This window comes from Hydractinia symbiolongicarpus, chromosome 15 (genome assembly GCF_029227915.1).
Source record: "Hydractinia symbiolongicarpus strain clone_291-10 chromosome 15, HSymV2.1, whole genome shotgun sequence".
NCBI lineage: Eukaryota > Metazoa > Cnidaria > Hydrozoa > Anthoathecata > Hydractiniidae > Hydractinia > Hydractinia symbiolongicarpus.
Genome location: NC_079889.1, coordinates 7419883 through 7446743, shown reverse-complemented (window position 1 = coordinate 7446743; position 26861 = coordinate 7419883). Strand labels below are relative to the sequence as shown.

Here is a 26861-nt window from a genome sequence, read left to right as displayed (position 1 = left end):
TCGCATGTTTAACCCGCACTGGATAAATATTTACATAAATCATTCAGTTCTTTGCTGCACTTCTTGCATCGATTTAATTAACCAATCAGTTATGCCTAATACCCCATTCACACCTAAAGTAAAAACATGCAAACATGAGGCTCTATATCTAAAGACGCTTGGTTATTAAACTGAAGAAGTTTTAAAAGTGAAAAGACGATTGTTACTGTGGTCTGCTTGCAAACTTTCAGTTAAATAAATTTTCAAGAAACGTTATTGTGGTGTAGCTAACCTATCTATCTTGTAGACTCTTTATAAACTTTATTCATGGTTCTGACCAGAGAATAATTTTACTTCTTTCGAAGAGGCTTCAAGTCAGAATATTGAGCATACTTAATTTTATTCTTGATCGTGGCAATGTGTTTTGAACTTTAGGTTTGAATGGTACATGTAAAAACTCAGTTTTAGGGGGTGGATTGCGTGGAGAATTTCAGCCGGGCTAAGTAAAAATCAGTTTAATTAAAACCGGTTTAATTTAAACTAGTTTTGTTAGGTATGGATTGGGTATAATTTGGTAATCCTTCTGGCGTTTTAGCACGACGTCAATGCATTAAGACTGACGTCAATGCGTTTAACTATCTATACAAAAGAGGCAACGTGTTTCTAAAATTTTTACAATATCTTTAAGTGCATAATCATATGCATTTTTTCGACCAGCGTTTCAACATTACAAGATGAAGGTAACGGGTATAACAATTTCTTGAAAAAAAATGTATTTTGGCTGACGTCTGCTAAATGTTGAAACGTATGTATATATCTCCTTATCTGTTTGTTAATTGTACATGTTCATATGCATTATTTTGTTCAGAGTTTCAAGCTCCTTACAATAGATGTTATGAGTTAACAGAATTCTGACAATAATGTTCATGTACAGTAGACTCCCGGTTATTCGAAGCCTCAAGGGGGATAAGAATTTACTTCGAATAACCGGGAGTTCGAATAACTGAAAAATTCGTTTTCCCGCCAGATTTTCAACTTAACCATAATGGGATGGACTTTTCTTAAGTAATTGAGGCATTGTGGTTCTGTTATTGGTGAAGTCCTAGAAGCTAAAATGGAACCAACAAACGACATAGACAAATATGCAGTGGCGGTCTGCAAAAAAGGAGATATTGTTGGTCATTTGCCTAAAGGAAAAACAGGAAAATTTGCCAAAACGATATTTTACTTTCTGAAGTCAGAGATGTTGTGTACTTGCAAAGTAAAAGTGACAGGGAAAAGAACTAACTTTGGAGATGATAAGGGATTGAGGATCCCCTGTTTGCTTCAATTCTCTGGACCGAAGGAGAATATTGAACTTTTGAAGAAATTGCTTGAAGAGTGTAAATAGCCATGAATATTGAAACCTGATTTTTTGAAGAAGAAAAGTGTTTTAATCACAGAAAATCAATGTTCTCACTCGACGATCTCCCAATAAGAAAAATTCGAATAACTGAGGGTGACTTAGCCTATAATTGGCCCCAAGGGGAATAAAAATCACTTCGAATAACCGAATTATTCCAATAACTGAAGTTCGAATAACCGAGAGTTTTTTTGCCTGAGTTGGGTAAGCAGATCCAAGGGGAACGCCATCTCACTTCGAATAACCGAATTATTCGAATAAGTGCAGGTTCGAATAACTCATCATTGTATTTTCCGCCGCAATGGTTATTTTGGCAGCTTAGAGTTTTTATATGTGGATGAGAAAACAGAAACTACAAGTTGGTTATGCAACAGCAAAACCATGGCAAGCTAAGACAGGAAACGCGGCGGTAAATTTTTGCTTTAAGAAATGCAAAGAAATGTAGTACCACGGTTATCTGATAATGATGATGTTTTCTTAGCTAGACGCAGGCAAAATGCTCAATCTGTTGCCTCTTTACGTCGATTGGAATGGACTGATCAGACCAATAATAGGCGGCATAATGATGCTGTTAGACATGCAGCTAGGCGCAATGCAGAATCAGCTCAGCAAACTCGCAACAGACAAGCTATGGATGCTCAACGGCACGTAGTTGCTAGAGAATTAGAATCTAAAAAGCAGGCTGCCAATAGACGTGCTGAAAATGCTCATAGACAAGCCATGGCTCGAGAAATGCATAGTGAAGAGAACAGTATTATTAGGAGGCAAGTTGATGTCCAAAGACATGCTGCTGTTCGTGCTCGCCGAAATGTGCCGTATTATAATATTGCACGTCAAAATGTATTGCCTAATTTATATTATCTTAGGTGCTATGGACAAAAAATGTGAGTATTGTAAAGCTTTAAAGTTTAAAAATAAAAATTGTTTCAAATGTTGTCTCTCTGGTAAAGTCGCATTAGATAATTTGTCTCCTTATCCTCAGCAGCTTAGGCAATAATTAAGAAATACAGATACTGTTCAGGCAAAAAACTTTCAGGCAAATATACGTAAGTATAATAGTGCAGTTGCATTTGCTTCTTTTGGAGCAAGTCTTCGCCCCACCTGGCCGGGGACCACCATGCTTCCGTATCTGTGGTCAAATATGGCATCGTGTTGGGGACCTTCAACCTCCTGAAGGACAAACCCCTGTTTTTAACCAACTTTATATTTATGAAGCAGGTAGGGCACTCAACGAGAGAATGGCACGCCAAGAAAATAATGGCTGTCGTGAAGATGTGATGCAAACTGTTCAAGATGTCATGGACAGAGTAAGACCGTTTGCTGCTGCCTATAAGTACATGGCTGAAGTTGAAGCTGAAGAATAAAATCAGGCAGCAGCACAAAACCGTGCTCCATCTGAAGTACGTATGTACATGAGAGTTGGCAACGACCGAAGGCACTACAACTTGCCACATCATGATGAAGTTGTTGCAGTATTTGTTGGCCAAGATGGAGCACCTCCTGGAAACAGGGATGTTGTTATCTATCCGCGTGGAAGTGATTTACAGAATATTTCCACAATGTCTGCAAACTTGGAGCCAATGGTGTATCCTCTTTTTTTCCAAGGGGTGAACCAGGTTGGCATAATAGGCATGTTACTACAATGTTGCAGTCTTATACTTACCGTTAAGCTGCTCGGGAGTATTTCAGCCCGATTCATTATGGTAAGAAATTGTTTCAGCAGTATTGTGTCGATTCTTATGTTAAAGTTGAAGGTAATTATTTAAATTACATTCGGGCAAATCGAACCAACCTTCGTGTTGATAGTTATGAAGGTTTAGCTGACCATTTGAATGCACGAGCTGAAGAGCGAGGCCTTCAACCAGGTCGTATTGTTGTTCTTCCTTCAAATTTTTAAGGAAGTCCACGTGCCCTGGCTCAAAAACTATCAAGATGCTATGGCTTTTATTGGAAAACCTGATTTTTTTCTGACTTTGGCGTGAAATTACAGAACATTTGCTTGCAGGCCAACGTGCACACGATCGGCCTGATTCAGTTTCTTGAGTTTTCAAATTGAAACTAAATGAACTCCTTAAAGATGTTACTGAAATGGGAGTTCTAGGTAAGACTATAGCACATGTGTATGTTTTAGAATTTCAAAAGAGGGGTTTGCCTCATTGTCATTTGTTAATTCATTTAGATCCCAATGACAAACTTAGGGATGCATATGACATAGACAGTGTTATTTCAGCAGGAATTCCTAATCAACAGGAACACCCTAAGCTGTTTGAAATTGTACGATCGTGTATGATTCATGGACCATGTGGATATCTGAATCCTAATTCCAGATTTATGGAACATGGTGTTTGCACGAAAAGTTTTCCAAAGAACTTTTTAGCATCTACGGTAGCTGAAATCAATGGATATCCATTATATAGACATCGTAATAATGGTATACATATCAATGTCAATAATGTTGACATAGATAATCGCTGGATTGTTCCATATAATCCATGGCTTTCCAAGAAATACAATGCACATATAAACGTGGAGGCTTGCATGTCTGTTAAATCTGTTAAATACCTCTATAAATATATTTACAAGGGTCATGATTGTGCCAACATTGAGATCAACGAACGTATTGATCATGATGCAGTGCAGACATTTTTAGATGCGCGGTATGTCAATGCACCAGAAGCAATATGGCGTCTTTTTGAATTTAACTTGCGCCAACAATCTCATGTTGTCCATAGATTACTACTGCACTGGCCAAGTAACCATATTGTTTATTTTCAACAAGGACAGGCTAAAGAGGCTCTGGACAGAGTTGCAGATCAGGCTACAAAATTAACAGCTTGGTTTGTGTTAAATGCAGACAATCATGATGCTCGCCAATATATGTATCCAGATATTCCTCTTCATTATGTTTTCAACAAGAAAAAAGTTTGGAAACCAAGACAACGCGGTCATGGTAAGATCGTATCCCGAATGTATAGCGTAAGTGCTCGCGTAGGTGAACTTCTTTATTTGCGTATGTTCCTATTGCATAAACCTGCTGCAACTTCTTTTGAAGATTTACGAACTGTCAATGGCAATGTTCCTGAGACATTTCGTGACGCCTGTTTATTGCGTGAACTCCTGCAAGATGATATTGAATGGAACAGTACTTGGCAGGAAGCTGTTAACTTTTAGATGCCTCGAAAATTGAGGCAACTGTTTGCGGTGATACTTACTCACTGTGAACCTTCTGATCCTTTTACTTTGTGGACAAGGTACAAGGATACAATGTATAAGGATTAGATTCGCCAAATGAATAAGGAACAGGCTGACTACAGGCTGCTTCAAGATATTAATTCTGTAGTTAGGCAATTTGGTAAATCTCTTACTGATTATAATCTTCCTCATTTAGACGAAATACCCCCAGCTGAAAACATTTATGTAGCTATGGAAGTTAAAAGAGCTTCTCAACTAAGGGGTCAACTTACTGACGAACAGACTGCACTGGCTAATGCAGTCATAGAAGCTGTTGTAAATGTTGCTAACAATGCAGCCCAAAATAACCGTCTGTTTTATTTAGAAGGTGCTGGTGGGAGTGGTAAAACCTTTACGTATAATTACCTTATTTCTGAACAGGTGGCGGTTTCCAAGTTGGAACAGATGCATTTACTGGCATACCTGCAACACTTTTGAAAAAGGGTACCACCAATCATAGACTATTCCGGTTACCTGTTTCCATTGTAGAGAATAGTACATGCAGCATGACCCCGGTTTCTGCTTATGCGGCATAATTACGACAAAAGAGCCTCTTTTTACTTGATGAAGCTTCTATGATTCCTAAGCATACTATTCATGCAATAGATCGTCTTCTACAAGATATTTGTAATAATGAGCTTCGATTTTGAGGTAAAGTGGTTCTTTTAGGTGGTGATTTTTCACAGTTAGTGCATGTTGTCAGAAAAGGAAAACCAACTGAAATTGTGGACATGTGTTTAAAAAGTTCTCCCTCATGGCACTTAGTTAAAGAATTTCGATTACTTCGAAACATGAGAACGAGGCCAGTGGAACAACAACTTGCTGCATGGCTTCGGCAACTTGGAAAAGGTGTTTTACCTGTTCGGGAGCAAGAACCTTTCCCAGGTGCAATTAAAGTACCATCCCAATGTGTGATACAATATGAATTTATTGTTGATACTTTATTTAGGGATCTTTTACCGGAAATTATGGCATCATCTGTGGTACTAACACCCACAAATGATGATTCACTTATCATTAATGATAATATGTTGGCGCTGTTGCTTGGTGAAGAAAAAGTTTAGTTTAGTGCAGATGATGTTGTGTATGATGATGAGGAGGAACGGAGTCAATATGCGGTAGAATTTTTTAATAGTATCGCACCTTCAGGTATGCCTCCTTATTGCTTTAAATTGAAAACTGGTGCCATTGTTATGTTATTAAGAAACATAAACATAAAGGTTTATATAATGGCACTCGCCTTATTGTAAGATATCTTCACGACAACTGTGTCGATGCAGAAGTTCTCACTGGAAATGCTATTGGAGACAGGGTACTTATTCCAAGGGTATAATTGGTAAATTCGGATACAGGTATGCCTTTTGTTTTACGTCGCAGACAACTTCCACTGAGGTTGTCTTATGCTATGACAATAAACAAAGCACAAGGTCAAACCTTTAAAAAGGTTGGTGTATTGTTGCGCAGGCCATGTTTTTCTCATGGTCAATTGTATGTTGCTTTTTCTAGAGCAAGAGCATTTGATGATGTTAGAGTAAGTGTTGTTCCCTCATCCAGGCAAGGATTTTTAATGGGAAATGTTATACTCAAAATATTGTTTACCGTCAAATTCTTACATAATTCATGCAATAATGTAGTAGACAATGATGCAACTAACAAATGCTTAGTAGAAATTCAATATTTTGCACTTTATATCTATCTGTCATGTTGTACAAAGTGAAAAGAAGTTGGTGTGGTAGAGTAATTATACTGACATGCCCTTTTGTGCAACACGAGAGTAGCGTGGACTGTAGATGGGGGTAGAGGTTCTTATTCGGTGCACCCTTGCCTTGTAGATTTATAAGGCGCATCAGAAAAAAATTATTAGGGTTTAGTAGGGTCTTAGAGTCCGATGGGGAGGTTTTTAACAAGAAAAGTCTTAAGGAAGTAACGTTTTAATCACATTTAATAGTCAGGAAGTTCTGGGGAAAGAGAGATAGAGAAATGTTTGTTCTAGGACAGCGCACGCACATCAAGGGAAATTCCCTAAGTCATCCGTTAGTAACCAACACAAAATAATATTAAATGCCAATAACCAACACATAATAATATATATCAGAAATACATGACGTCATCTACCAATCACCAACACATGATAATATTAAATGCCAATAACCAACACAAAATAATATAAATGACGTCATGCGCAATAGCGTATACTCATATTATACAGAATATGAGTAAAAATTATTCAACTGTCCTAGAAAGATTGTTAGTTTGAATCAAAAATTTTTATAATAAATGGATAAGACTGTTATAGAACTGAGAGCTATTGCAAAGGCGCGGGGCCTACATGGATACTATAGGCTACGCAAAGCAAACCTTGTTTCTTTATTAGAAGCCACTCCAGCACCAACTCCCACAGAGGATGTACCACAGAAACCACTCAGGAGGGCCGAGCGACGAAAGCCAGTCAGACCAGTGACTATTCTACCAACCAGAGGCCATGGACATCTTCGAGCTCTAAGAGATGGTGACGACTCATCCAGTGGTAAAAAGTAAACTGCGAGAGTGGTCTGATTGGTTAGTGGACTATGTGCCAGAGTCTATAAAGAAGGGTGTCAATAGCGCATATAACACGTTCAAAAACAATGTGATGAAACTCTACAACAGGGTCACGGGTGCAACGCTTCATGACGAGGTTGAGCAAGAGGGAAGGGAAGGTTATAATTCAGAGCAACATAACCAAGATTTTACGCCTCAGGAACATAAGCATGCGATTCATAAGACCTTTAAAAGTTATCGTATAGCTGCCATTGATGGAACAGATATTGATGGTTACTTGGGTATGGTTCGATCAAATGTGTAAAAACACTTACTGAAAACCAAGTGGTAGCAATGGGCTCTGCGAAAATCCACTGCTCCATATGGATTTTATGGAGGAAGCCAATTGATGGTACTAATGAGTTTATCGAGGTGGATAAGGTCTTTCATAGCAATATGACATCAGTATTTCAGGGAGCAATCGTGAATGAAGTGATGGATACGATGCCCGCACAAATCAGAACGCATGTGGAGAATCCCGCGCTGCCCAAGAGTGGTTTTAGTATCGGTCGCGTCCTACATCTCGACGTGGACTTTCACAAACTGAAGCTGACGAGAGGTTCCTCGTATATCGAGGCACCAAGATGGATCGCAATGAAGAAGGCTATCATCAACCCAAATAGCAACGATGAAGAGTGTTTCAAATGGGCTGTGATTGCAGAGTTGCATAATGAAGATATTGGCATTTATCCAGAACGTATAAGCAAGCTGAGACCATATGAAGAGCGCTATAACTGGCAGGGCATTGAGTTTCCAAAAAGCATCAAGGATATTATCAAATTTGAAAAGAACAACACAGACATCGCGGTGAACGTCTTGTACGTGACAGGGAAGACTTTTAATATCTTACAGCGATCGGCATTTAACGAAAGGGATACTCTGGTTAATCTGCTACTACTTACGGATGATAAAAAGACTCACGATACAACCATCAAAAATCTTTCAAGGCTCCTGTAGAGAGATATCGAAGAATCATTTAAAGATGTACTGCCTGAACTGTCTTCAAGCCTTTCCAACAATCGAGTCGCGTGATAAGCATTATACCTACTGTAAAGAGAACGAGGCAGTAAAGATCACGATGCCCAGCGAGAAGGAAAAATGGCTATATTACCAGGACGGACAATGCCAGTTCATGGTTCCATTCGTGATATACGCAGATTTCGAGAGCTTGCTCATCTTAATGAAGGAGAATGCTCGGGATACTAAGACGAAAAAGCTGAACAAGCATGAACCATGCGGCTGGACAACATATAGTACCTTTGCCTACGGGTCCGTGCCAGACCCACTAGCAGTCTACAGGGGTGAAGATTGTGTGAAGAAGTTCGTTGATCATCTAGTGGATGAGGTAAAGCGATTCTACAACACATACTCTCAACAGGACATGTTACCATTAACGGAGGTACTAAAAAGGGAGCACGACTCCGCCACTAGTTGCCACATATGCATGAAACCATTTAACGATGAAAATCGCAAGGTTAGGGATCATTGTCATTACACAGGCTTATGTCGAGGAGCGGCTCACAATACCTGTAATCTTAAATACAGGATACCAAACCATATACCCGTAATATTTCACAACCTATCAGGGTACGATGCCCACCTGTTTATCCGTGAGCTGGGCGAAAAATACGACACCCAAGATATCGGCTGCATCGCTGAGAATACCGAGAAGTACATATCATTTAATATGAAAATCAATGTACCCATTGCAGGCATGGGATATTGCGATGGTGAATTTTACAAAAAGATCGAAATAAGATTTATAGACAGCTGTCAGTTTATGGCATCCTCATTGGAGAAATTGGCATCTTATCTTATTGGTACGAACACGGCAGGCATGAAATGCCAGCAGTGCGCTGATACATGCTTGGAATTTAAGAACATTGATGATGAGTATATAGCAAGCTTTTGCTGTAGCAGTTGTGAATCAAATACCTCGAAGCAGTTAGATAAGGATCGAGTTAAGGCCAATACACCAGCCATGAGCTACTATTTTAGCGATAATGAGTTATTCCGGCTCATGCTTAGAAGAGGCATATACCCATACGAATACATGAATGGTTGGCGAAGATTCGAGGAGACTGAGCTTCCGCCTAGGGAGGCCTTCTATAGCACCCTTAATATGAATTCTATCAGTGACAACGAGTACGAACATACGCAGAAGGTATGGAATGCTGTTACTCCAAAGGGTCCAGAGACTACCATGGGTGACTACCACGATGCATATTTAGTGACGGATGTACTGCTATTTACTGATATATTCCAGAACTTTCGAGGAGTGTGCCATGAGAACTACAAGCTCGACCCTACCCATTTTTATAGCGCGCCTGGTCTTTCATGGAAAGCAGCACTCAAGTGCAAAAAAATCAAGCTTGAACTGTTAACAGATCCTGATATGTTATTAATGTTTGAGAAGGGTATTCGATGTGGTATAACCCAGGCTGTACACCGCTACGCGAGAGCGAATAACAAATATATGGGGGACCAATACGATCCTGATAAGGAGTTGTCATATTGGCAATACCTAGACGCTGTACGGGTGGGCAATGAAACAGTCTCTACCATGGGTTCAAATGGGTGTCGAATATTGAGATAATAAATGAAAAGAAGATCGAGAAATTGGTATCTGATAATAAACATAGGTACTTGCTGGAGGCTGACGTTGATTACCCGAAGGATTTACACGATAAACATAATGCGCTCCCCTTCCTACCGAAGCGCAAGATGATCCACAGGGTCGAGAAATTGATACCAAATCTTGAACACAAGAAGAAATATGTAGTGTACATTGGAGCTTTACATCAAGCTTTAAAGCATGGGTTCGAGCTTAAAAAGGTCCACCGCGCTATCCGGTTTAATCAATCCCCGTGGCTGCGAGGTTATATAGACCATAACACGAAGCTGAGAACTGCCGCTAAAAATGATTTTGAGAAGGACTTTTATAAGCTTATGAATCTCTCGGTGTTTGGAAAAATCATGGAGAATATCCGCAATCATCGGAATGTCAAATTAGTGACCAATGAAGCCGCCTATTCAAAACTCACTATGCAACCAAACTTTAAAAACGGCATAAGTTTGGGTAGAACGGGAATCAAAATGAACAAGCCCGTCTATATTAGTCAAGCTATCTTAGATCTTTCAAAGACCATAATGTACGAATATCATTATGACTATATGCAGTCAAAATACGGTAGTAAAATACAGCTGTGCTATATTGATACGGATTCGTTCGTATACCACATACGAACAGAGGATTTCTATCGGGATATTGCCGATGATGTTGAATCACGCTTCGATACGAGTGCCTATACGAAGGATGACAACAGACCTCTCCCAATCGGCAAAAACAAGAAAGTCGTGGGCCTTATGAAGGATGAACTTGGGGGTAAGATCAATACACATTTTATCACATTGAGGCCGAAAGCTTATGCATATAAAGCCTTAACTAAAGACAGCGGCGATAGAAAGGCCAAAGGGTGAAGAAAGCCGTGACTAATAAATGTATCACTTTCGAAGACTACCAGCGATGTTTAGGGGAAGGCATCGATATTAACAAAATTTGGCGTTGTATTAATAATAAAGGTCACAATATATACACGTAGGAAGTCACAAAAATCGCGCTTAATAGAGCTGATGACAAGAGAATCGTACAAGCTGATCAAATAACAACGCTTGCCCGGGGTCATTATCGGTTGAAATAAACAATGGAGTTATTGCTATTGATCGCGATATTGCTCCCATACATCGTGATCATTTTCGGTTATTTGAAATATCGGCGTTTAATAAATATGGCTCACAACTTAGCAGAAATATTTGACGATGTTGTCGATACACCATCAGAGGTCGTTGATCAAAAATTAGACAAAAGTCAAGTTCTCAAGTATGCTCGCAAATCCAAGCCGCATCTTTTAGCGAAAAAATGTAGCTAATGTTTCCTGGACAAGGCTTCACATGAGGTTATCAAGAAAATATACAATGATTTTACTGAACGCGAACTGCAGGAAAAGGGAGAGAAAACTGCCAGAGCTTCGTCGTGTCACGCTATTAGCTTGTACACTAAGGCAATAAACAATGTTGTACCGCTTGATAGCCCTGAAGGGTTGAGGAGAGATATTGAAAATGATCCTATAATACGCGAAAGTACGGCCGATTTAGGTATACTGGTATATACAGCATTTGGTCGATTCCTGGCACCCCTGCTCGTTGCGGCGCACACCATTAATCATAAAAAATTGACCAAACAGGGTTCACCCGATTCGGGGGAACTGGTGAATGATACAAGCTCTCCATCATAAGTCTCACGACTTATAAAGAAATGAGCACTGAACAATCGCAAGAACAGAGGGTAATAACAAAACCAGTAAAGCATCCGGGGAGAGTAGCCGAAGGCCACACGTTATCCGCACTCATGAAGAAGAGGAAGGAAGATCTTAAACAACAAGAGGGTGCTGTACAACCTCCAGTCGAAACCAGTGGATATCTATTTTGCGCTGGAGGCCTTGTTGCAATAATCGCCTGTGTGGGAAGTGCCTACTATTTTATCCGTAAGAGACCCGCGAGTACCCAGCAGCCTGCCGCAGTGGCTCAACAAAAATCTCAAACACAGCCAGATATTTTTCGTATGAAATAGTATAATATAAATGAGTAGCAAAGAGTATCAAAAAGAAGTTATCGATACCTTGTAGGAATCTGTGAGACTGGTATTCTATGCCATCGTAATAGCATTAGGTGCCAAAAAGGCGCTGGGTGTTTCTAGGCCAGGTGCGAAGATGGACATGGAAGATGGTATAAAACTAGCTGGATATATGACTGGTGCGATCTTATTTGATGATTATGCGATAAAACAAGGCTGGTATAAACGTTCCATGATGCCTCCAAAATAGATGTCAAGGTTTTCTTGTCTGCCCATGGCATACAACAAACATGGTTATTGATATCGTAAAAGAACCTCATACAGCCATATTTACGGGTCCTACTTCTTGCGGCAAGACGTAGCGCGTTCTGGGCTTGCTCGAGAACGAGTACAAGGGTCATTTTCACAATATAGTAATACTCCGCCCCACCATCCGCTGGAACAAGACTTATCTCGATAGAGCATCGCTTTGGATCGATCTTTACGTGTTCCTTATTGACCCACGAGATCAACTATTTGAATGGATTGAAAGATTATCAAATATCCTCGCCGGTGAAGAGAGCTTGGTTTTCGTTGACGATATCATAGCCGACGAAAACGCAGATAAACGCAGGCAACTCTTACTTGAGCTCGCCATAAGCGGGCGGCATAGAAAACATAGCCTTTGACTTCTCACACAATCCTACACAGCTTTGCCTAAAAATCTGAGGAGACAAAAGAAGCAGTTATTCCTCTGGTACCCGCACGAGAGAAGTGATCTTGTTTTGCTGGATCAAGAGACGAATATGATTAGCGATTGGAATCCAATCAAGACCCAGTTGAAAAAATCAAAACACGCGTGCTTGTATATTAGGTTGGAACACGCCAGAGCCTGAAGTGTATTAGAATAAATATGTCATAAGCTGGCTGCTTGTCACGAATAAATGGATAGGATCCCCCATTTGGAGAGGAGTCTGGAAGCTCTTGACGAAGAGCTAAGGGATGCATTAGAAAGGAAAAAGAATACCAAGTATTTTTTCATAACCGTCCTAATTATATTGACCCTGGTTAGGCTAATGTAATTTAAATAAAGATGTCTTGTCTTGTTGAATTTAACACATTGCCCGCTGGAGCCATTAAGACCCTAGTAAACAATCAGGGTAAGCCCATGTTTAAGCGTGCTGATCTTGGAAGGTTTTTGGGTATTGCTAATATTGCAGAGTCGTATCGGGATATTCCAATTATTTCACGTAATGAAATAGGGTTGGTTTCAAACCAACCACTTGGCAAAGCAAAAAATCCACATGACGCTTTCTTAACATTGGATTCTGCTTTTGAGATTTGTGCTCGCTACAGAAAACCAAAGGCGCTTGATATCATGAAATGGCTAGCGATAAAGGGTATCGAAAAATTACAGGAAGCCATCGAAGAGAGAGATATGACGATAGCGCTGCTTAATGATAATCTTCAGATACGAGAAAATCAACTCGATCTCCGAACATTGGAAATAGCAGAACTTCGTGATCGGTATGTACCTCCTGGTTATCCATACGATAATGTGATATATGTGATTCACAAGAACAATCCTAATGAATGTGGTAAAAAAGGCCAACATCCTCACTATATTATTCATTGTCAGCGCTGATCATTAAACGATCAGCTCCGTACCCTACGGGAGATGTATCCTAATATGACTGAGAGGAATCCAATATGCGATGATCCAAACGATCCAAACACACATGGAATAGGTTCAGAGATGATAATCTCGGGATAGAGAATTCATGGAGAAATTATTTCAGCTTATACGATGCGTGAGTTATTCGAGGGCATGTATAATGTCAACATGACATAATATGGTTTTTGTAGCTCTTATGAACTACAAAAATCGAGAAATATTACCATTCTTTCACATGTTCCGGCGGTACCTGAACATCCTCCGGGATCAGCATTAGTTCTTCCACCACAAAAGATCGATCCGTCTTTTAAATAGTACAGAAGACGGGTACCTGTCCCTATACGATCGATTCTATAAGTTTTCTTGCTCCAATAGGCATCCGCAGCACATCTCCGAGCATCCCCATGCTCTTCCCCCGGCTGAAGCAGATACAAGTATAGGCCATCGGTGGGTAGAGGCTTTTCTTCTGGATACTCCTCGCTTTTTGCGAGTGGGACTTCATCAAGGTTCACGGCAGATGAAGGTTTCATTCCGATCATAGCCGTCTTGGTATTATTCATGCTTTTCACGATACGGTGTTTTACCCATATACTGCTAGTTTCATCAATGAACAACTCTTGCGCATCTTGAGGTTGAACAATCTTTCCGCGAGTACCTTGTTGTAGTTTTCGACAAAAGCCGTAAATGTATGATGGTATTTGGTGGTAGCCCTCTTAATTTCAACCCTCTTACCCTCCAGCAGCTTGGTGACCTTTGACTTAAATTAAGAACCGTTGTCACAATGAAAGTCTGAGAATAACGCAAAGGTCCTGCTTTGTAAATGTCCTGGAGCATCTCCGCTACTTCACTAGCCTTTTTCGTTCTCAGGGGCCGAGCCACTTTGTAGCACGAAGCTACGTCAATGCCTGTGAGGGTATATTTGTACGTATTTCCATACACTTTGTCATGAGGCATGTACAAGAGATCAAATTGATGCATTTGATTCGGCTTTGTAATAGTAAAATGCGGATAATTAATACTTTTCGGCCCTTTGATATGTCTGAGCCAGAGCAACTGACGAGATAGCCAGTGAATAATTTTTTTCCTTGAGACCAGAGTTTTCAACTAGGTTGGTAATAGCTTTTCTCCCGATCCAGAGATGTTCTGGTTGGTAATAGATGCTGCTTAGTTTTTCAGATTCCTTCTCGGTAACAATATGCTTTGCTTTCGACATATTTATTACATATCGAAAAAAGATTATATATATTTGTACTCTATGAAGCCGAGGAGGGTTAATGAGCCGAGAATGAACGTCAGCTCCCCGTCTTGTTGCTGTTTGCTGGGTAAATATTAGTCTGACAATTTCGCTCGATCGTCGCGATATAGTAATCTCGCATGCATTCGTCTAACTCTTTCAAACTGAATAGAAAATTTGAGCCTGAAAATGCTAATGCGTTTATAATGGTTCCACCTGCGAGTACTGCTATGCTTGCCATGCTTATTTTGTAGGTCTTGGATCTACAAAAACAAATTTTGATCTCTTAATATTCTACAATGTGGAACCTACCGTCGAGGATATTCAGGTGTGCATCCATCAACAAATACACATAGCAACGAATATCACCGGTTCCGTCAGCTTTTTTAGTCATGTGAAGAGTAATGCCGTCACTGAGCCTTTGGAGGGGGCGCCCACTTCCATGCAAAGTGTGATCAGGACTGCTACGAAAGTCAATGAACAAAGCGTACCTTTCAGTGAAAAACTGTCCAATGGTTACTATGGAATCGTGGGATCCCATGAGTTCAGCGACTTGTTCCATATGATCCTTAGGCACCATGGCATGTGAATAGAGCTGATTAGGCTCTCCCTCGATAGTGACACTGACCGACGATATGCCAGGATTATAAAAATTTTCATTGTTACCAGCATATGCCTTAACCACTGCAAGGTCCTGGAATAATAGGAGGACTCCCTTTAAGCTCTTGGCAGGAGTATCTAATTGTAGATTGTAGGATGTGTCAGCCTTTTTCAGTGTCACCACTTTACTTCTGAGGATCCTTTCATAGTGTAGAGCTAGCCTCGAGTATCTGGACATCATGGCACCTGCCAGATCCTCATTGACCACCTTATCAAACTCGAGACATATATTCGAGATTTTGTAAGAAGAATCTGCAGCCTTTGCCGCTGTGCTTCCGGATGCTGGGCTACCTGCATCTTTGATAACATGACAGTATGGAGTAAAGTGGATCACAAACTGCAGTCTGTTGTATAAGCCTGCTTGGTAGAAGGGCAAGTCTCTTGTCAACGAGGTATACAGAACGTGTTACCATTGGCCTCAGCGATGGCGTTTTCTTCGTTGTTCACAACATGGTCGCTGGCCTTCACCTGTAAAGCGCGGATAGAGCCATCGTTAGGATTGATGCCCTGAAGGATCAAGTTATTGTCCCTATCAAATTTTGGCAGCCACAAATCCCTATACGCCGCGAGCACGTTGTAATCTTGTATATTTTGTATTTCGTTACCATTCAGCGTAACCCGTAAACCCCGTACCAGGGCCTTCCCAATATTGCTAACGATCGTTCTTTTCGTGTTTGTACTAGTCAATTCCAAGTCAAAAAACAACTTGATTGAGCCGGGGAAAATCACATCAATTTTCCCCAAATTCGGGACATCAACGTAGAGAGCTTCATTTTGATTAATTGTGGATGGCACATGGCTGATCTTCACCCTTTGGCGTTTGCCTTTCATTCCGAGCATCGTTTTTACCTCCTTGTACGGATCTAATTTTGTTCAAAAAACAGACATCTTTATTTATACAGGTACATGGGTTGAAATAAATGCCTATAAACCCAGTATATGAACCAGATTCTACGCCGGAGGAAAACATTCAAGAGGAGCCTGAGGAGTTCAGCACTGAGAGTGAGATCCTTCGACCCTAGGATATTCAAGGAACAAGCACTGAGACCCAGGCGAGTGGGATAGAAGCGACTGAGACAAGCACCACGCTAAGTCAACCGGAATGGTTGCGAGGGTTGCTAGAGAAGGAAGGAGACGACACCACGCTAAGTCAAGGGAAAAGGCTGAAAAGGTCGAAGGTTGTTAGTTTTTACAAACATCTTGCGGTGGGGTTGAATGAGGAGCCGAAGCTAGATGCGATACCTTACGACAATTTTAGGCTGGACAATAACCAGCTTTTTTTGATTATATAAGACTCACAAGGGAAGATAATGGTGAATTTAGAATTATTGGCTCGACGCTGCTTAGGATGCTATGCCCCAAGAATCGTTTAGGGCGTATGGGGTTCAAAGAATATAAACCTATCCAGGCAACGGCCGGGAGGATCTTAAACGATGTGGAGCAGGTCGGGAGAAATGGTGACACTCTCGAGATGGAACCACTGGTCGGGAAAGTACTAGACGAGACGGAGAACTTTATCGAAGATACTTCGTTTGTAGGAGGCGAGATATTCACGGATCGCGAGAGAAGGGGGCTGGACCAAGGGATGCGAACTATCCGTGGTCAGCTGAAGATGTTGGAAAGTAAGATACTTGTTAGAGATGAGCAGATCAAAAGTCTCGAGATTCAGAGCCAGCTGAAAATTGAAGATCGCTGGCGATGATAAAACCTTGGTAGAAAAGATCAAGATCTTGTTCAAGGAACAAGGCCTGACTATCGCCAGTGTTATTTGGGCTGTTGGCTTAATGATATCAACCCTGGTCCTGGCGTTAACAGGAGGCAGTGGGGCAGCAGGATCAGGTGCAGCAGGAAGCGGCAAAGGATTTGTAGAAAAACACCTTGAAAGACTCGGGAGGTTTTAGAGTATCTAGCAGGCAAAGCGGGTGCTGCCTTGCCGGGGATAAATGGTACGATCGTATCGTTCTTTTTTAGGGTAGCCGCCAAGGTTGTGGAGTTCGTAGTGAGACATCTGTATTTGGCCATCGCGGGTGCTGTAGGTATCATTGTGGCTTACGTGGGGAACAGAAGGAGTGGGAAGAGATCGTAGATTATTCTGGTAAACCATCTAATTTACCAGATCTTAATGTTTCATCCATATATAGGTGATAATTAGCAATATCCCCACAGTTATAATGGTAGCCTTGGTATCCTCATGAACAGCAGCTTCCTTTGAGGATGGTGAATGGAGGGGTATATCATGTACCTTTGGTATATCATGTACCTGCTTTCTTGGTATGGTAGCAGCATGCGGAGCGTTAATATTGGGATTGATACCAATCTTGAAATGTTCCTGCCTAATCAGGATCTTGTTGTTAAAACTAGCCACATTTCCGATCCTCAGGTTCATATCTGAGGGTATCATGTAAACCCCATATGCTACCGAGAAGTCTACCTTGGATCTCGCATATTTCAAAACATTCTCAAACTCCGCAATCTCCCTACCCAGCGACGCGGGTCTATTAACCAGCTGTTCAAAGGTTGTGAGGTATAGCCGTTGGGCATCAATAGAACTACCTTGGTGACCAATAATTCCTGATCGCGCATTGGCCTGGCATTCAAGTATCAAATACGCGTATTATCGTACGCTTTGTGATAACTTTTCTATACCAATGCGAGTTAAACCCTCCGAGTTCTCGATCATTCATCTCGACCATGAATTTTCATCCAAGTAACTAAGTCCTGCACCGGGGAAGTCCTCGCGAGTAGCTTGCCAGGAGCTAATAATGGTCTCATTTTTCCAATCGTGTTTATTTGGAGATACGCCAATTCCACGAGCCAAGGCATGGAGCTTTTTATTATTGAAGGGGTTATTCAAAATATTAAATCGGGAAGATCAATGGTACCTCGAGTTCCTCTAGTATTTTTCGAATTTGGAAATAGACATGGAACCTATACACAGAGCGTACAAGGAGTAATGGAGAAGTTAGTTGCCACATGCAGAGGTCGAGCAGTAAACGGCAAAATTCAACTGCGTAGACCAGAGGCCGAAAGGGTGCGTTTTCCATTTATCAACCGGATGGTTACTGTGGAACACGTAGTCCACAAAGATATCGGGAAACCTTACTTTAAATGACGAGCCTTTCGCGTCTATTACGATGTCCTGGTTCGTAATATCCGAGCCGTTAAGTCTCTCGAGATATCGCCCATGATTGGGGGCATACTTTACTCTAGGATTATACGAATATATGTTCATGTTTCTTTAAAGAAAGATGCGACAGCTGTATGTCACAGATATAGACAAGCCAGTAATCTTTGAAGATTACCTTGGGTAGGACACGAGGATAGCCCTGAAATCCATTAGTATACGCCCTACGTGGCTGAATCTCTACATTAATAATGATTTTATAATACGTAAGGTAGGGCCCGATCAGACGGTTCTTCGCATTGAAATCATGAACGGCCTGTAAAAGATTGAAGATATCGCGGCCATTGTCAATACCCAGGCACAGAGCAAGGTACAGCTTTTTGTGCTTAAAAATGGGCTATGCAGGCTCCGGGTCAACGAAGGGTACATGTTGGTGATTCATCGACAACTGAAATTACTATTAGAAATAAAAAATGGATTATAATTAGTATTTATCGGCCACCTTCATATTTGAACTTAACACAATTTTTCTATGAATTGGAAAAAATTCTAAACAATGCTCTTTCTAAATGTGACAATATTATTGTTCTGGGTGATATTAATATAGATTTTTATAATCCAAGTGATAGTGGCTATGGGCAGATGCAGTCACTTTGTGATATTTTCAATCTCAAAAACCTCATTAAAGATAAAGCATGCTTTGCAGGAACAGAAGGCTCTTCAATTGATGTCTTATTGACAAACAGATATAGGTCTTTTCAAAATAGTTCAGCGTTTGAAACAGGGTTAAGTGACCATCATCTAATGATAACTACATTTTTAAAAATGCATCTAGCCCGTTTACAGCCTAAGAAAATATTCTATAGAAACTATAAAAATTTCGATGAAAAGACGTTTTTGGCTGATGTAAAAGCTGCTAACTTTTGTTGTGACACTGCCGATCCTGATTTGAACTATGAAAATCTTCAAGTAATTTTTAGAAATATAGTAGATAAACATGCTCCTTTGAAACAGAAAACATTGCGTGGAAACGATGCTCCCTTCATGAATAAAGAATTAAGAAAGGCTATATACTCTAGGTCAAGGTTTAAAAATAAATATAACAATGATAAAACTGAGGAAAACAATGCCAATTATAAAAGACAAAGAAACAAATGCGTAAAATTACGAAATATAGCTGTTAAGGAATATTTTAAAAAAATAACCCAGGCCGGAGCAGTCGAAAATAAAAATTTTTGGAAAGTTATGAAACCTTTTGTAACCAATAAAAATTGCTTAAGTAATGCAAATATTACGATAATCCAAAACGATAATTTGATTACAGATGAAAATGAAGTGGCAACAACATTGAATAGCCACTTCATAAATATTGTTGAAAATAGCAGTGGTATTAAACGCACCTCTAATGATTTTAAATCATTTACAGATAAGAAAAAGTTGATTGAGAAAATTTTAAAAACCTATAAAAATCATCCAAGTATCCTAAAGATAAAAGAAAATATTGAAAATGTGTCTGAAAATTTTCAATTTAAGGAAATAGGTGATGAAGAAATCAAAAAAGTATTTAAAGAAATAAACACTAAAGCGTCTGCAGGCGAAGATAAGATACCGCCAAAACTTGCAAAACTAGCTAGTGAGCACTTAATATTGCCCCTCAAAAATGCCTTAAATAGTAGCATCCGTGCCAGTTTTTTCCCAACTAAAGCTAAGCGTGCGGTTGTTACACCAATTGACAAGGGAAGCAAGGAAAAGTACAGTCTCAATAATTTTAGACCTATTAGTGTATTAAATTTTTTCTCTAAGTTTTATGAAATAATAATCAAAGAGCAAATATTGTCTTTCATGGAAAAAAAACTTTCTGTGTACTTATCTGCTTACAGGAAAAACTACAGCACCAATCACGTATTGATACGCCTATTAGAGGATTGGAAAAAAAAACTGGATCGGAATTATGTGGTTGGTTCAATATTAATGGACTTATCAAAAGCTTTTGACTGTGTCCCCCACGATCTACTTATAGCCAAACTTCATGCTTACGGTTTTGATGTAAAATCACTTGAGTATATTCTATCGTATCTTACAAACAGAGAACAATCCACACGAGTAAATGCGGAGTATAGTATATTTGAATTAATTTTGTCAGGCGTGCCTCAGGGTTCTGTGTTGGGCCCAATTATTTTTAATATATTTATGAATGATTTATTTTATTTTATTGTAAATAGTGACCTACATAATTACGCAGACGACAATACGATATCAGCTTATTCAAACACTATTAAAAATCTCATTAAGACTTTAGAAAGGGAATCCGAAATTGCCCTTTCTTGGTTAAATAATAACAAAATGATAGCAAGTCCAAACAAATTTCATTCGATCCTTCTATCAAGAGCCAAAATTGATAACTCGAAGCTTGAAATAAACATTGGCGATAGAGTCATACAATCAGAAAGGTCCGTAAAACTTTTAGGAGTAACAATTGATGATAAACTAAATTTCAACTTGCACATTAGTAATCTTTGTCGAAAAGCCTCAGCCCAGCTGAATGCATTATTTAGATTTAAAAATGTACTATCTTTGCAAACAAGATCTATTTTAGCACAAAGCTTCGTGTATGCAAATTTTAATTATTGTCCCTTAGTTTGGCATTTCTCTTCTTCGAAATCTCTATTGAAAATTGAAAAACTCCACAACAGGGCTTTAAGTTTTATTCATGAAGACCCAAGACCAGTTGATTGCCTCCCAAATAAACATTATATGGAATTACTAAGGCACAGATATTTATGCATAGAAATATTTAAAATTCGGAGAAACATCAGTCCTTCTTTTATGAAAGATATTTTCCTTTTTGAGGAAACTGATAGGCCAGTAAGAAGTCAAAACATGAACAACCTAAAAACCATCAGTGTAAAAACAAGCACCTTTGGTCTAAACAGTTTGCGATGTTTAGCCCCAAAAGTTTGGAATAAACTTCCTTTTCATACGAAGAGTTAAATTTAAGCAAATGATTAAAAAATGGAATGGCTCTCACTGTTCATGCACAGAGTGTCGGCAATTGATTCCATAACTTGCGTAATCAATACGAAAATGGCAGAGGGGGAATGTTTATCTTTTATTTATTATTTATTCATTGTTTATTTGTTATAGTTTTCATCTAAATTGTAAATATATAAAAATATTTGGTCGGTTTTGATTAGTTTTTTGCAAAATATTATTTTTTTTAAAGAACTATTGTATATAATAACCGACGGTAAATAAATTAAATCAATCAATCAATCAAACAACTGCAAGAGCTCTTGGGTCTACCATACAATCCTAGTAAAAAATACTATGTGAAGGGTGACTACGATTCATTTTACAAGACTGACGTATACCAGCGACTGAGGCTTGTTTGTCCTCAGTTAGATGAGGATGACTGCCTATTGGACGGTAAAAAATCAAAAAATTTAGCCGTACTTCCAACAAAAGAGAACGCATGGGGAGACATGCTTACGTGGACTTTTAATAAACCGGTTTATCTCCCCCTTAAAGGGTCAACAGACAGGTTAGAGTTTATGCTCACGGACGAGTATCACCACGAGAAAAACATTTCGTTTGTTGGAATTAAAATACACTTATTGATAGAATAAATGAACAACGATGATGTTATGAAGCTATACCCTAGCTTACCACCAAGTGCGCCTGAGCAAGAGAATAACGAACGTCAGGTCTATCGGCTGAAGAAAATCGAAGAAATCGAAATATATCTACGAAATGAAGTTAAACAACGCGAAAAACTCAGTAAGAAAATTGGAATGCATGCTACCTGGATTCACTACATGGATCACGGATTGCTTGCGATAAACGTGATCACGAGCGGTGTCGGTATTGCAAGCATGTTGAGTGGTATCGACGTACCACTCGCCGTCGCGATGGGAGGAATAACAATATTCGTTGGATTGTGGCAGACTGCTTTAAAACAAGGTGGGAAGAAGCTGAATTACAAACGTAAGAAACATGATAGCATAAGATTATTAGCGGAGACTAAGCTGAATAGTATTGTGGACCTTATATCAAGGGCAATTGAGAATGGAGTGATAAGTGACTATGAATTTAGCCTGATAATGCAAGAGAAGCAAAAATATATGATGCTAAAGGAGCAAATCCGTCAGTGTACTAAAAAGATTGTGGAGACGATCAATGAAAAAGAAAGGCAGCAATTAGTCGCGCAAGGTCGTGAAGAAGGTAAAAATGAGCTTCTTAAAAAAATACAGTCTGTTCAACATGTAAACGGTATCTAGATGAGCCGCCGACTTATTCATAATTTAATGTTTTTTACAAAACACTAAATGACACCAAGCACTAGGTATCTTTATCGATCATAAAATCACCGTCATAGATCATATTTCGCTTCTGTTTTGCTTCCAAGCCTCTGATTGGATAAGTATCCAATATTTTCATAGCTGTTTTTTCTAGGCATTCTTTACAATGAGGCCCAAGAGTTTGCGTTGCAATATCTCTATATTTTATCTTGTTAATTGCGGCTATAATTTCAGCCTTCTTCATCATGGAGTAGCCACGGATACCCAGCTCTCTGGCTTCTTTTTTTAAATCATTCATAGTTTATTTTGTATACTAATGTTGTATACAAAAATCTATCGAGTTTAAACTATACCACAACGAATGGTTCCTCGTCGTTATCTGAATCAAGATGTCGTGTCCTTAGAGTTACAGGTACCGCCTTGTATTTGCACTCTTCGAGTAGGACCTGCAAATAATTTTTAGATCCCTGTCGATAAATGATGGATAGCATGATGATAGCCGTACATTCGCACGGCTGCTTTTCAGGTACTAGTTTGTTTTAAAAATCAGTGGTTACTTTGCTATCCCATTCCTTGACCTTGGTACTAATATATCTACCATTTCTAATAGGTGAAGTCGTGAACTTACTACCATATAATTTCTCAATCCATGTCAATATGCTTTAGTATTTCTGAAGCCATTCTGGATGTTGATGTATATCAAATGACATGGTGAGCGACGAGCCATCATCGTATCTGGATGCACCATTGCTATATAGGCCTCTCGGTGCATGTTTATATCCTATAACATATCTAGCATCTTTGCCTTTGTTCGCTTTAATCGGATCGCTAAGTACGATATTCTCAATTTGAACCTCCTCGATATTAAGTACTGTTGGTTCACTATAGAAATCCCTGGTTTCAATATTATTTCCATAAAATTTGAACATCCTTTTATTTATGGAAATTGAACCCCCAACTAGGGTTTTTTACAAGGACATATTCCTCCGTTATACGTTATATACATGATATAGTGTTGCCAGCATAGCATCCTTTCTTTTAATATCCGTCCACACTTCTCGCATCTATCATATTTATCGAGAGCAATTCCACATTCATCGCAATACTCTTTCATTTATTTTTAAGGTTTAGGGCAACCATGGCTCTGAAACGATCCGGAACATACTCGAGTGTACTTGGATCTTTCTCAGCCGCCTTGGTACACATTTCCTGTGTTTTGAGATAATCGGGTACTAACAATAATGTCCAGGGATGTTCACGAACTACGGCAGTACGCATTTCTTGAGTTTTGAAATGATCGAGTACGAACATTAGTGCCCATGAATTAGCACAGACTATTCGATCAGGCATTATGAGATGATCATTAATAGACATCTTTATTATACACTAAGATCAACCAACAACATTTCTGGCACGGTCATGATAATTTTTACTCATATTCTGTATAATATGAGTTACGCTATTGCGCATGACGTTACTTATATTATTTTGTGTTGGTTATTGGCATTTAATATTATTATGTGTTGGTGATTGGTAGATGCCGTCATGTATTTCTGATATATATTATTATGTGTTGGTTATTGGCATTTAATATTATTTTGTGTTAGTTACTAACGGATGACTTAGGGAATTTCCCTTGATGTTCGTGCGCTGTCCTAGAACGAACATTTCTCTATCTCTGAAAGTGCTATAGCCCTGGAAACGCTGATGATACTACTCATTTGCAGATATTTATTTGACTTTTGAAATTTTTACCATGCCGAAAATATGTTGTGAATCCTAAAAGTACACTAAAGATGCATTTTTTTAAATGTTGTGTTTAGACATGCATCTTTTTCCTTTAAGGTGAAGTGCAAAGTTTTATGGCTTACCTTTACGAGATGCACTTCGTTAAATGATTAGCATATTAAGGGGGATAATTAGAAGTTAATTGCAACATAAAGTATTGGTTAAAAAAATTATTGTGTGAGATAATTCATTTCTAATCTACTCTTTTACATATATTTTGCCACAAAAGTTATTGGGTTATTGAAGTTTGAGTTGTGAATTTTTTTGTGCATAATTTATATAAATTTTTTGACTACAAAGTTAACTTAAAGGCACCATTTTCTACAATCTTCTTATAATTTCCTTCTTGCAGTAAAGTTTAGGATTTCACATTTCGCAAATAAACTTCAATTTGAGGCAAAAATAATAATTAATGTTGCAATCATTTTTTAACTGCAAAAAATTATTGCCTTAATACCTGCTTGAAATTTTTGTTTTTCACTGCCTGCAAGGTACTTAAATTCATATTTCTAAGGTTTAAGATATGGGGCAGACTCTTCATATTGTATCATCTTTATTTTGGAGTATGAGTTGTTTACATTTAGAAAAGTTTGTTATTTCCATCCAATTTAATTTTAAACAACTGTAATTAATTTAAAAGAAAATTTGTTTCTTCTGGCTGCATATACCTAGAAAAAATACTTAAAATCTAATTAATTTGTTAAAAAAAATTACACACAGCGCTTTTGATGCATTTTTGCAATTTTACCATGTAATATGGCTATTGTCTTATTATAGCTATAAAGTTACAGAGGTTTCTCAGAACCCAAATAGGGTTAAGGTGTTTATTTCTCAAACTGAAATTCAGAGGGAAAAAACTTAAAAACTCATTAACTTTCCTTTGTTATGTTAAAAAGAATATTGAATTCAACATTTCTTTTCAATAATTCAGGCAACACTTACATTTACACGAATATTTTATGTCAAATAGCAGTTGCATTACATATGCTAATCATGAACTGAAAGCCAAGGCACATCTTTAAACGGATTTACACGTTTACGTCCTGTTGGTATTATTTGTTCAGCGCGTACATGTTGTAATTCCTATGCCATGGATAGTACTATGGCTACTAAACCACTATTATGGTAACATTTACATTCACTGTTAATATTCTCTTTCAGTTATAAATAATAATGAAAGAAGGCTTATTATTAAGCACGTCTGAGGAGGAAATGCCAGGTATTTGATAAGACCTTATTTATACAAACATATCATTTTGTTATAGCCTTATTCTTATAGAGATTATTATTATTTAGAGTATAATAAAAGCCAGCACAAACATTCCATACACTAACACCACATGGAGATATAAACAAACAGGAAGTACATATTTTTATTGTGATAAGTAGTTCTTATTGTTAATAGTTTGTTATTTTCTTTAGAAGTTGAGCAAGTTGAAAGAAAGAGGTCTAATCCTATGTCTAATCTTTTATTTTTTAATATTTGCTAATAATAATGCAATTAACAGTTCCCATTGTCTCTTTTTAGCCTTGACGTATCTAGCTTATCTAAAATATAGAGAAGCAAATCCTGGCCCCCTGTCCAAAAACTCTTTCAATTGGTGGAAAGCACACGGGGGTCAGGATTTACCTCATTTTATGTGGGAGAAGGAAAATAATCGCCAACGCAGAAAACAAAGACACCAACGCACACCAACTCCACACAATCAATACAACGATCGCAACTTTACATACAACAAATAATACATCATTTATTCTTACATTAATTTAAATTATTTATTTTGGTGTGTGTTTTGTTTTTTAGTCATTTGTTTTTTTTTGTACATACTTTATTTAACACGGTTATTTTTCTTCTTCTATTCACATTTTGGTGATCGTAAAGGTAATATTTAGCTTCCTGGATCATAAAATTTTTTTTTTCCATAAGCAAATATCTCTGGAATTTCTGTAAATATATATATATATATATATATATATAAACACGAAGTAATTTTAACACAAATTACAACAGAGTGCTCAATGTGTAACAGAGCAGTTATATTATTTTTATGTTTTTAACTATCGAAACGAACCTGATTGAAACAGACTTTTTGGATGTATCATTTAACGTGAATAGTAAAACCTACAAACCCTACAGGAAACCCAACAACGATCCGCTATACATTAACATTAATTCAAACCACCCGAATAATGTATTGAAAGTCATTCCGAAGATGGTCAACGAAAGATTAATTGCGACATCATGTAACAGAAAAGCATTTGATGACGCAAAGCCTTT

General features: G+C 38.5%; 4 protein-coding genes across 4 annotated transcripts; all 4 read left to right on the top strand.

The window, feature by feature from the left end:
- Positions 1-3469: 3469 nt before the first annotated feature.
- On the top strand, positions 3470-4552 carry LOC130628679 (uncharacterized). Its single transcript, XM_057441662.1, has one exon. It carries the CDS (start codon positions 3470-3472, stop codon positions 4550-4552), a length of 1083 nt encoding a protein of 360 aa, XP_057297645.1.
- A 117-nt stretch (positions 4553-4669) lies between these two features.
- LOC130628677 (uncharacterized) lies at positions 4670-5945 on the top strand. Its single transcript, XM_057441661.1, has 4 exons — positions 4670-4946; positions 4994-5107; positions 5282-5670; positions 5817-5945. Exons 1-4 carry the CDS (start codon positions 4670-4672, stop codon positions 5943-5945), a joined length of 909 nt encoding a protein of 302 aa, XP_057297644.1.
- Positions 5946-8174: 2229 nt separating this feature from the next.
- Positions 8175-10672, top strand: LOC130628676 (uncharacterized). Its single transcript, XM_057441660.1, has 2 exons — positions 8175-9731; positions 9800-10672. The coding sequence occupies exons 1-2, from the start codon at positions 8175-8177 to the stop codon at positions 10670-10672; spliced, it is 2430 nt and encodes an 809-aa protein (XP_057297643.1).
- A 7522-nt stretch (positions 10673-18194) lies between these two features.
- Positions 18195-22123, top strand: LOC130628675 (uncharacterized). The gene is made up of 7 exons (XM_057441659.1): positions 18195-18404; positions 18618-18632; positions 18769-18815; positions 18962-19884; positions 20038-20659; positions 20720-21106; positions 21814-22123. Exons 1-7 carry the CDS (start codon positions 18195-18197, stop codon positions 22121-22123), a joined length of 2514 nt encoding a protein of 837 aa, XP_057297642.1.
- Positions 22124-26861: the final 4738 nt, after the last annotated feature.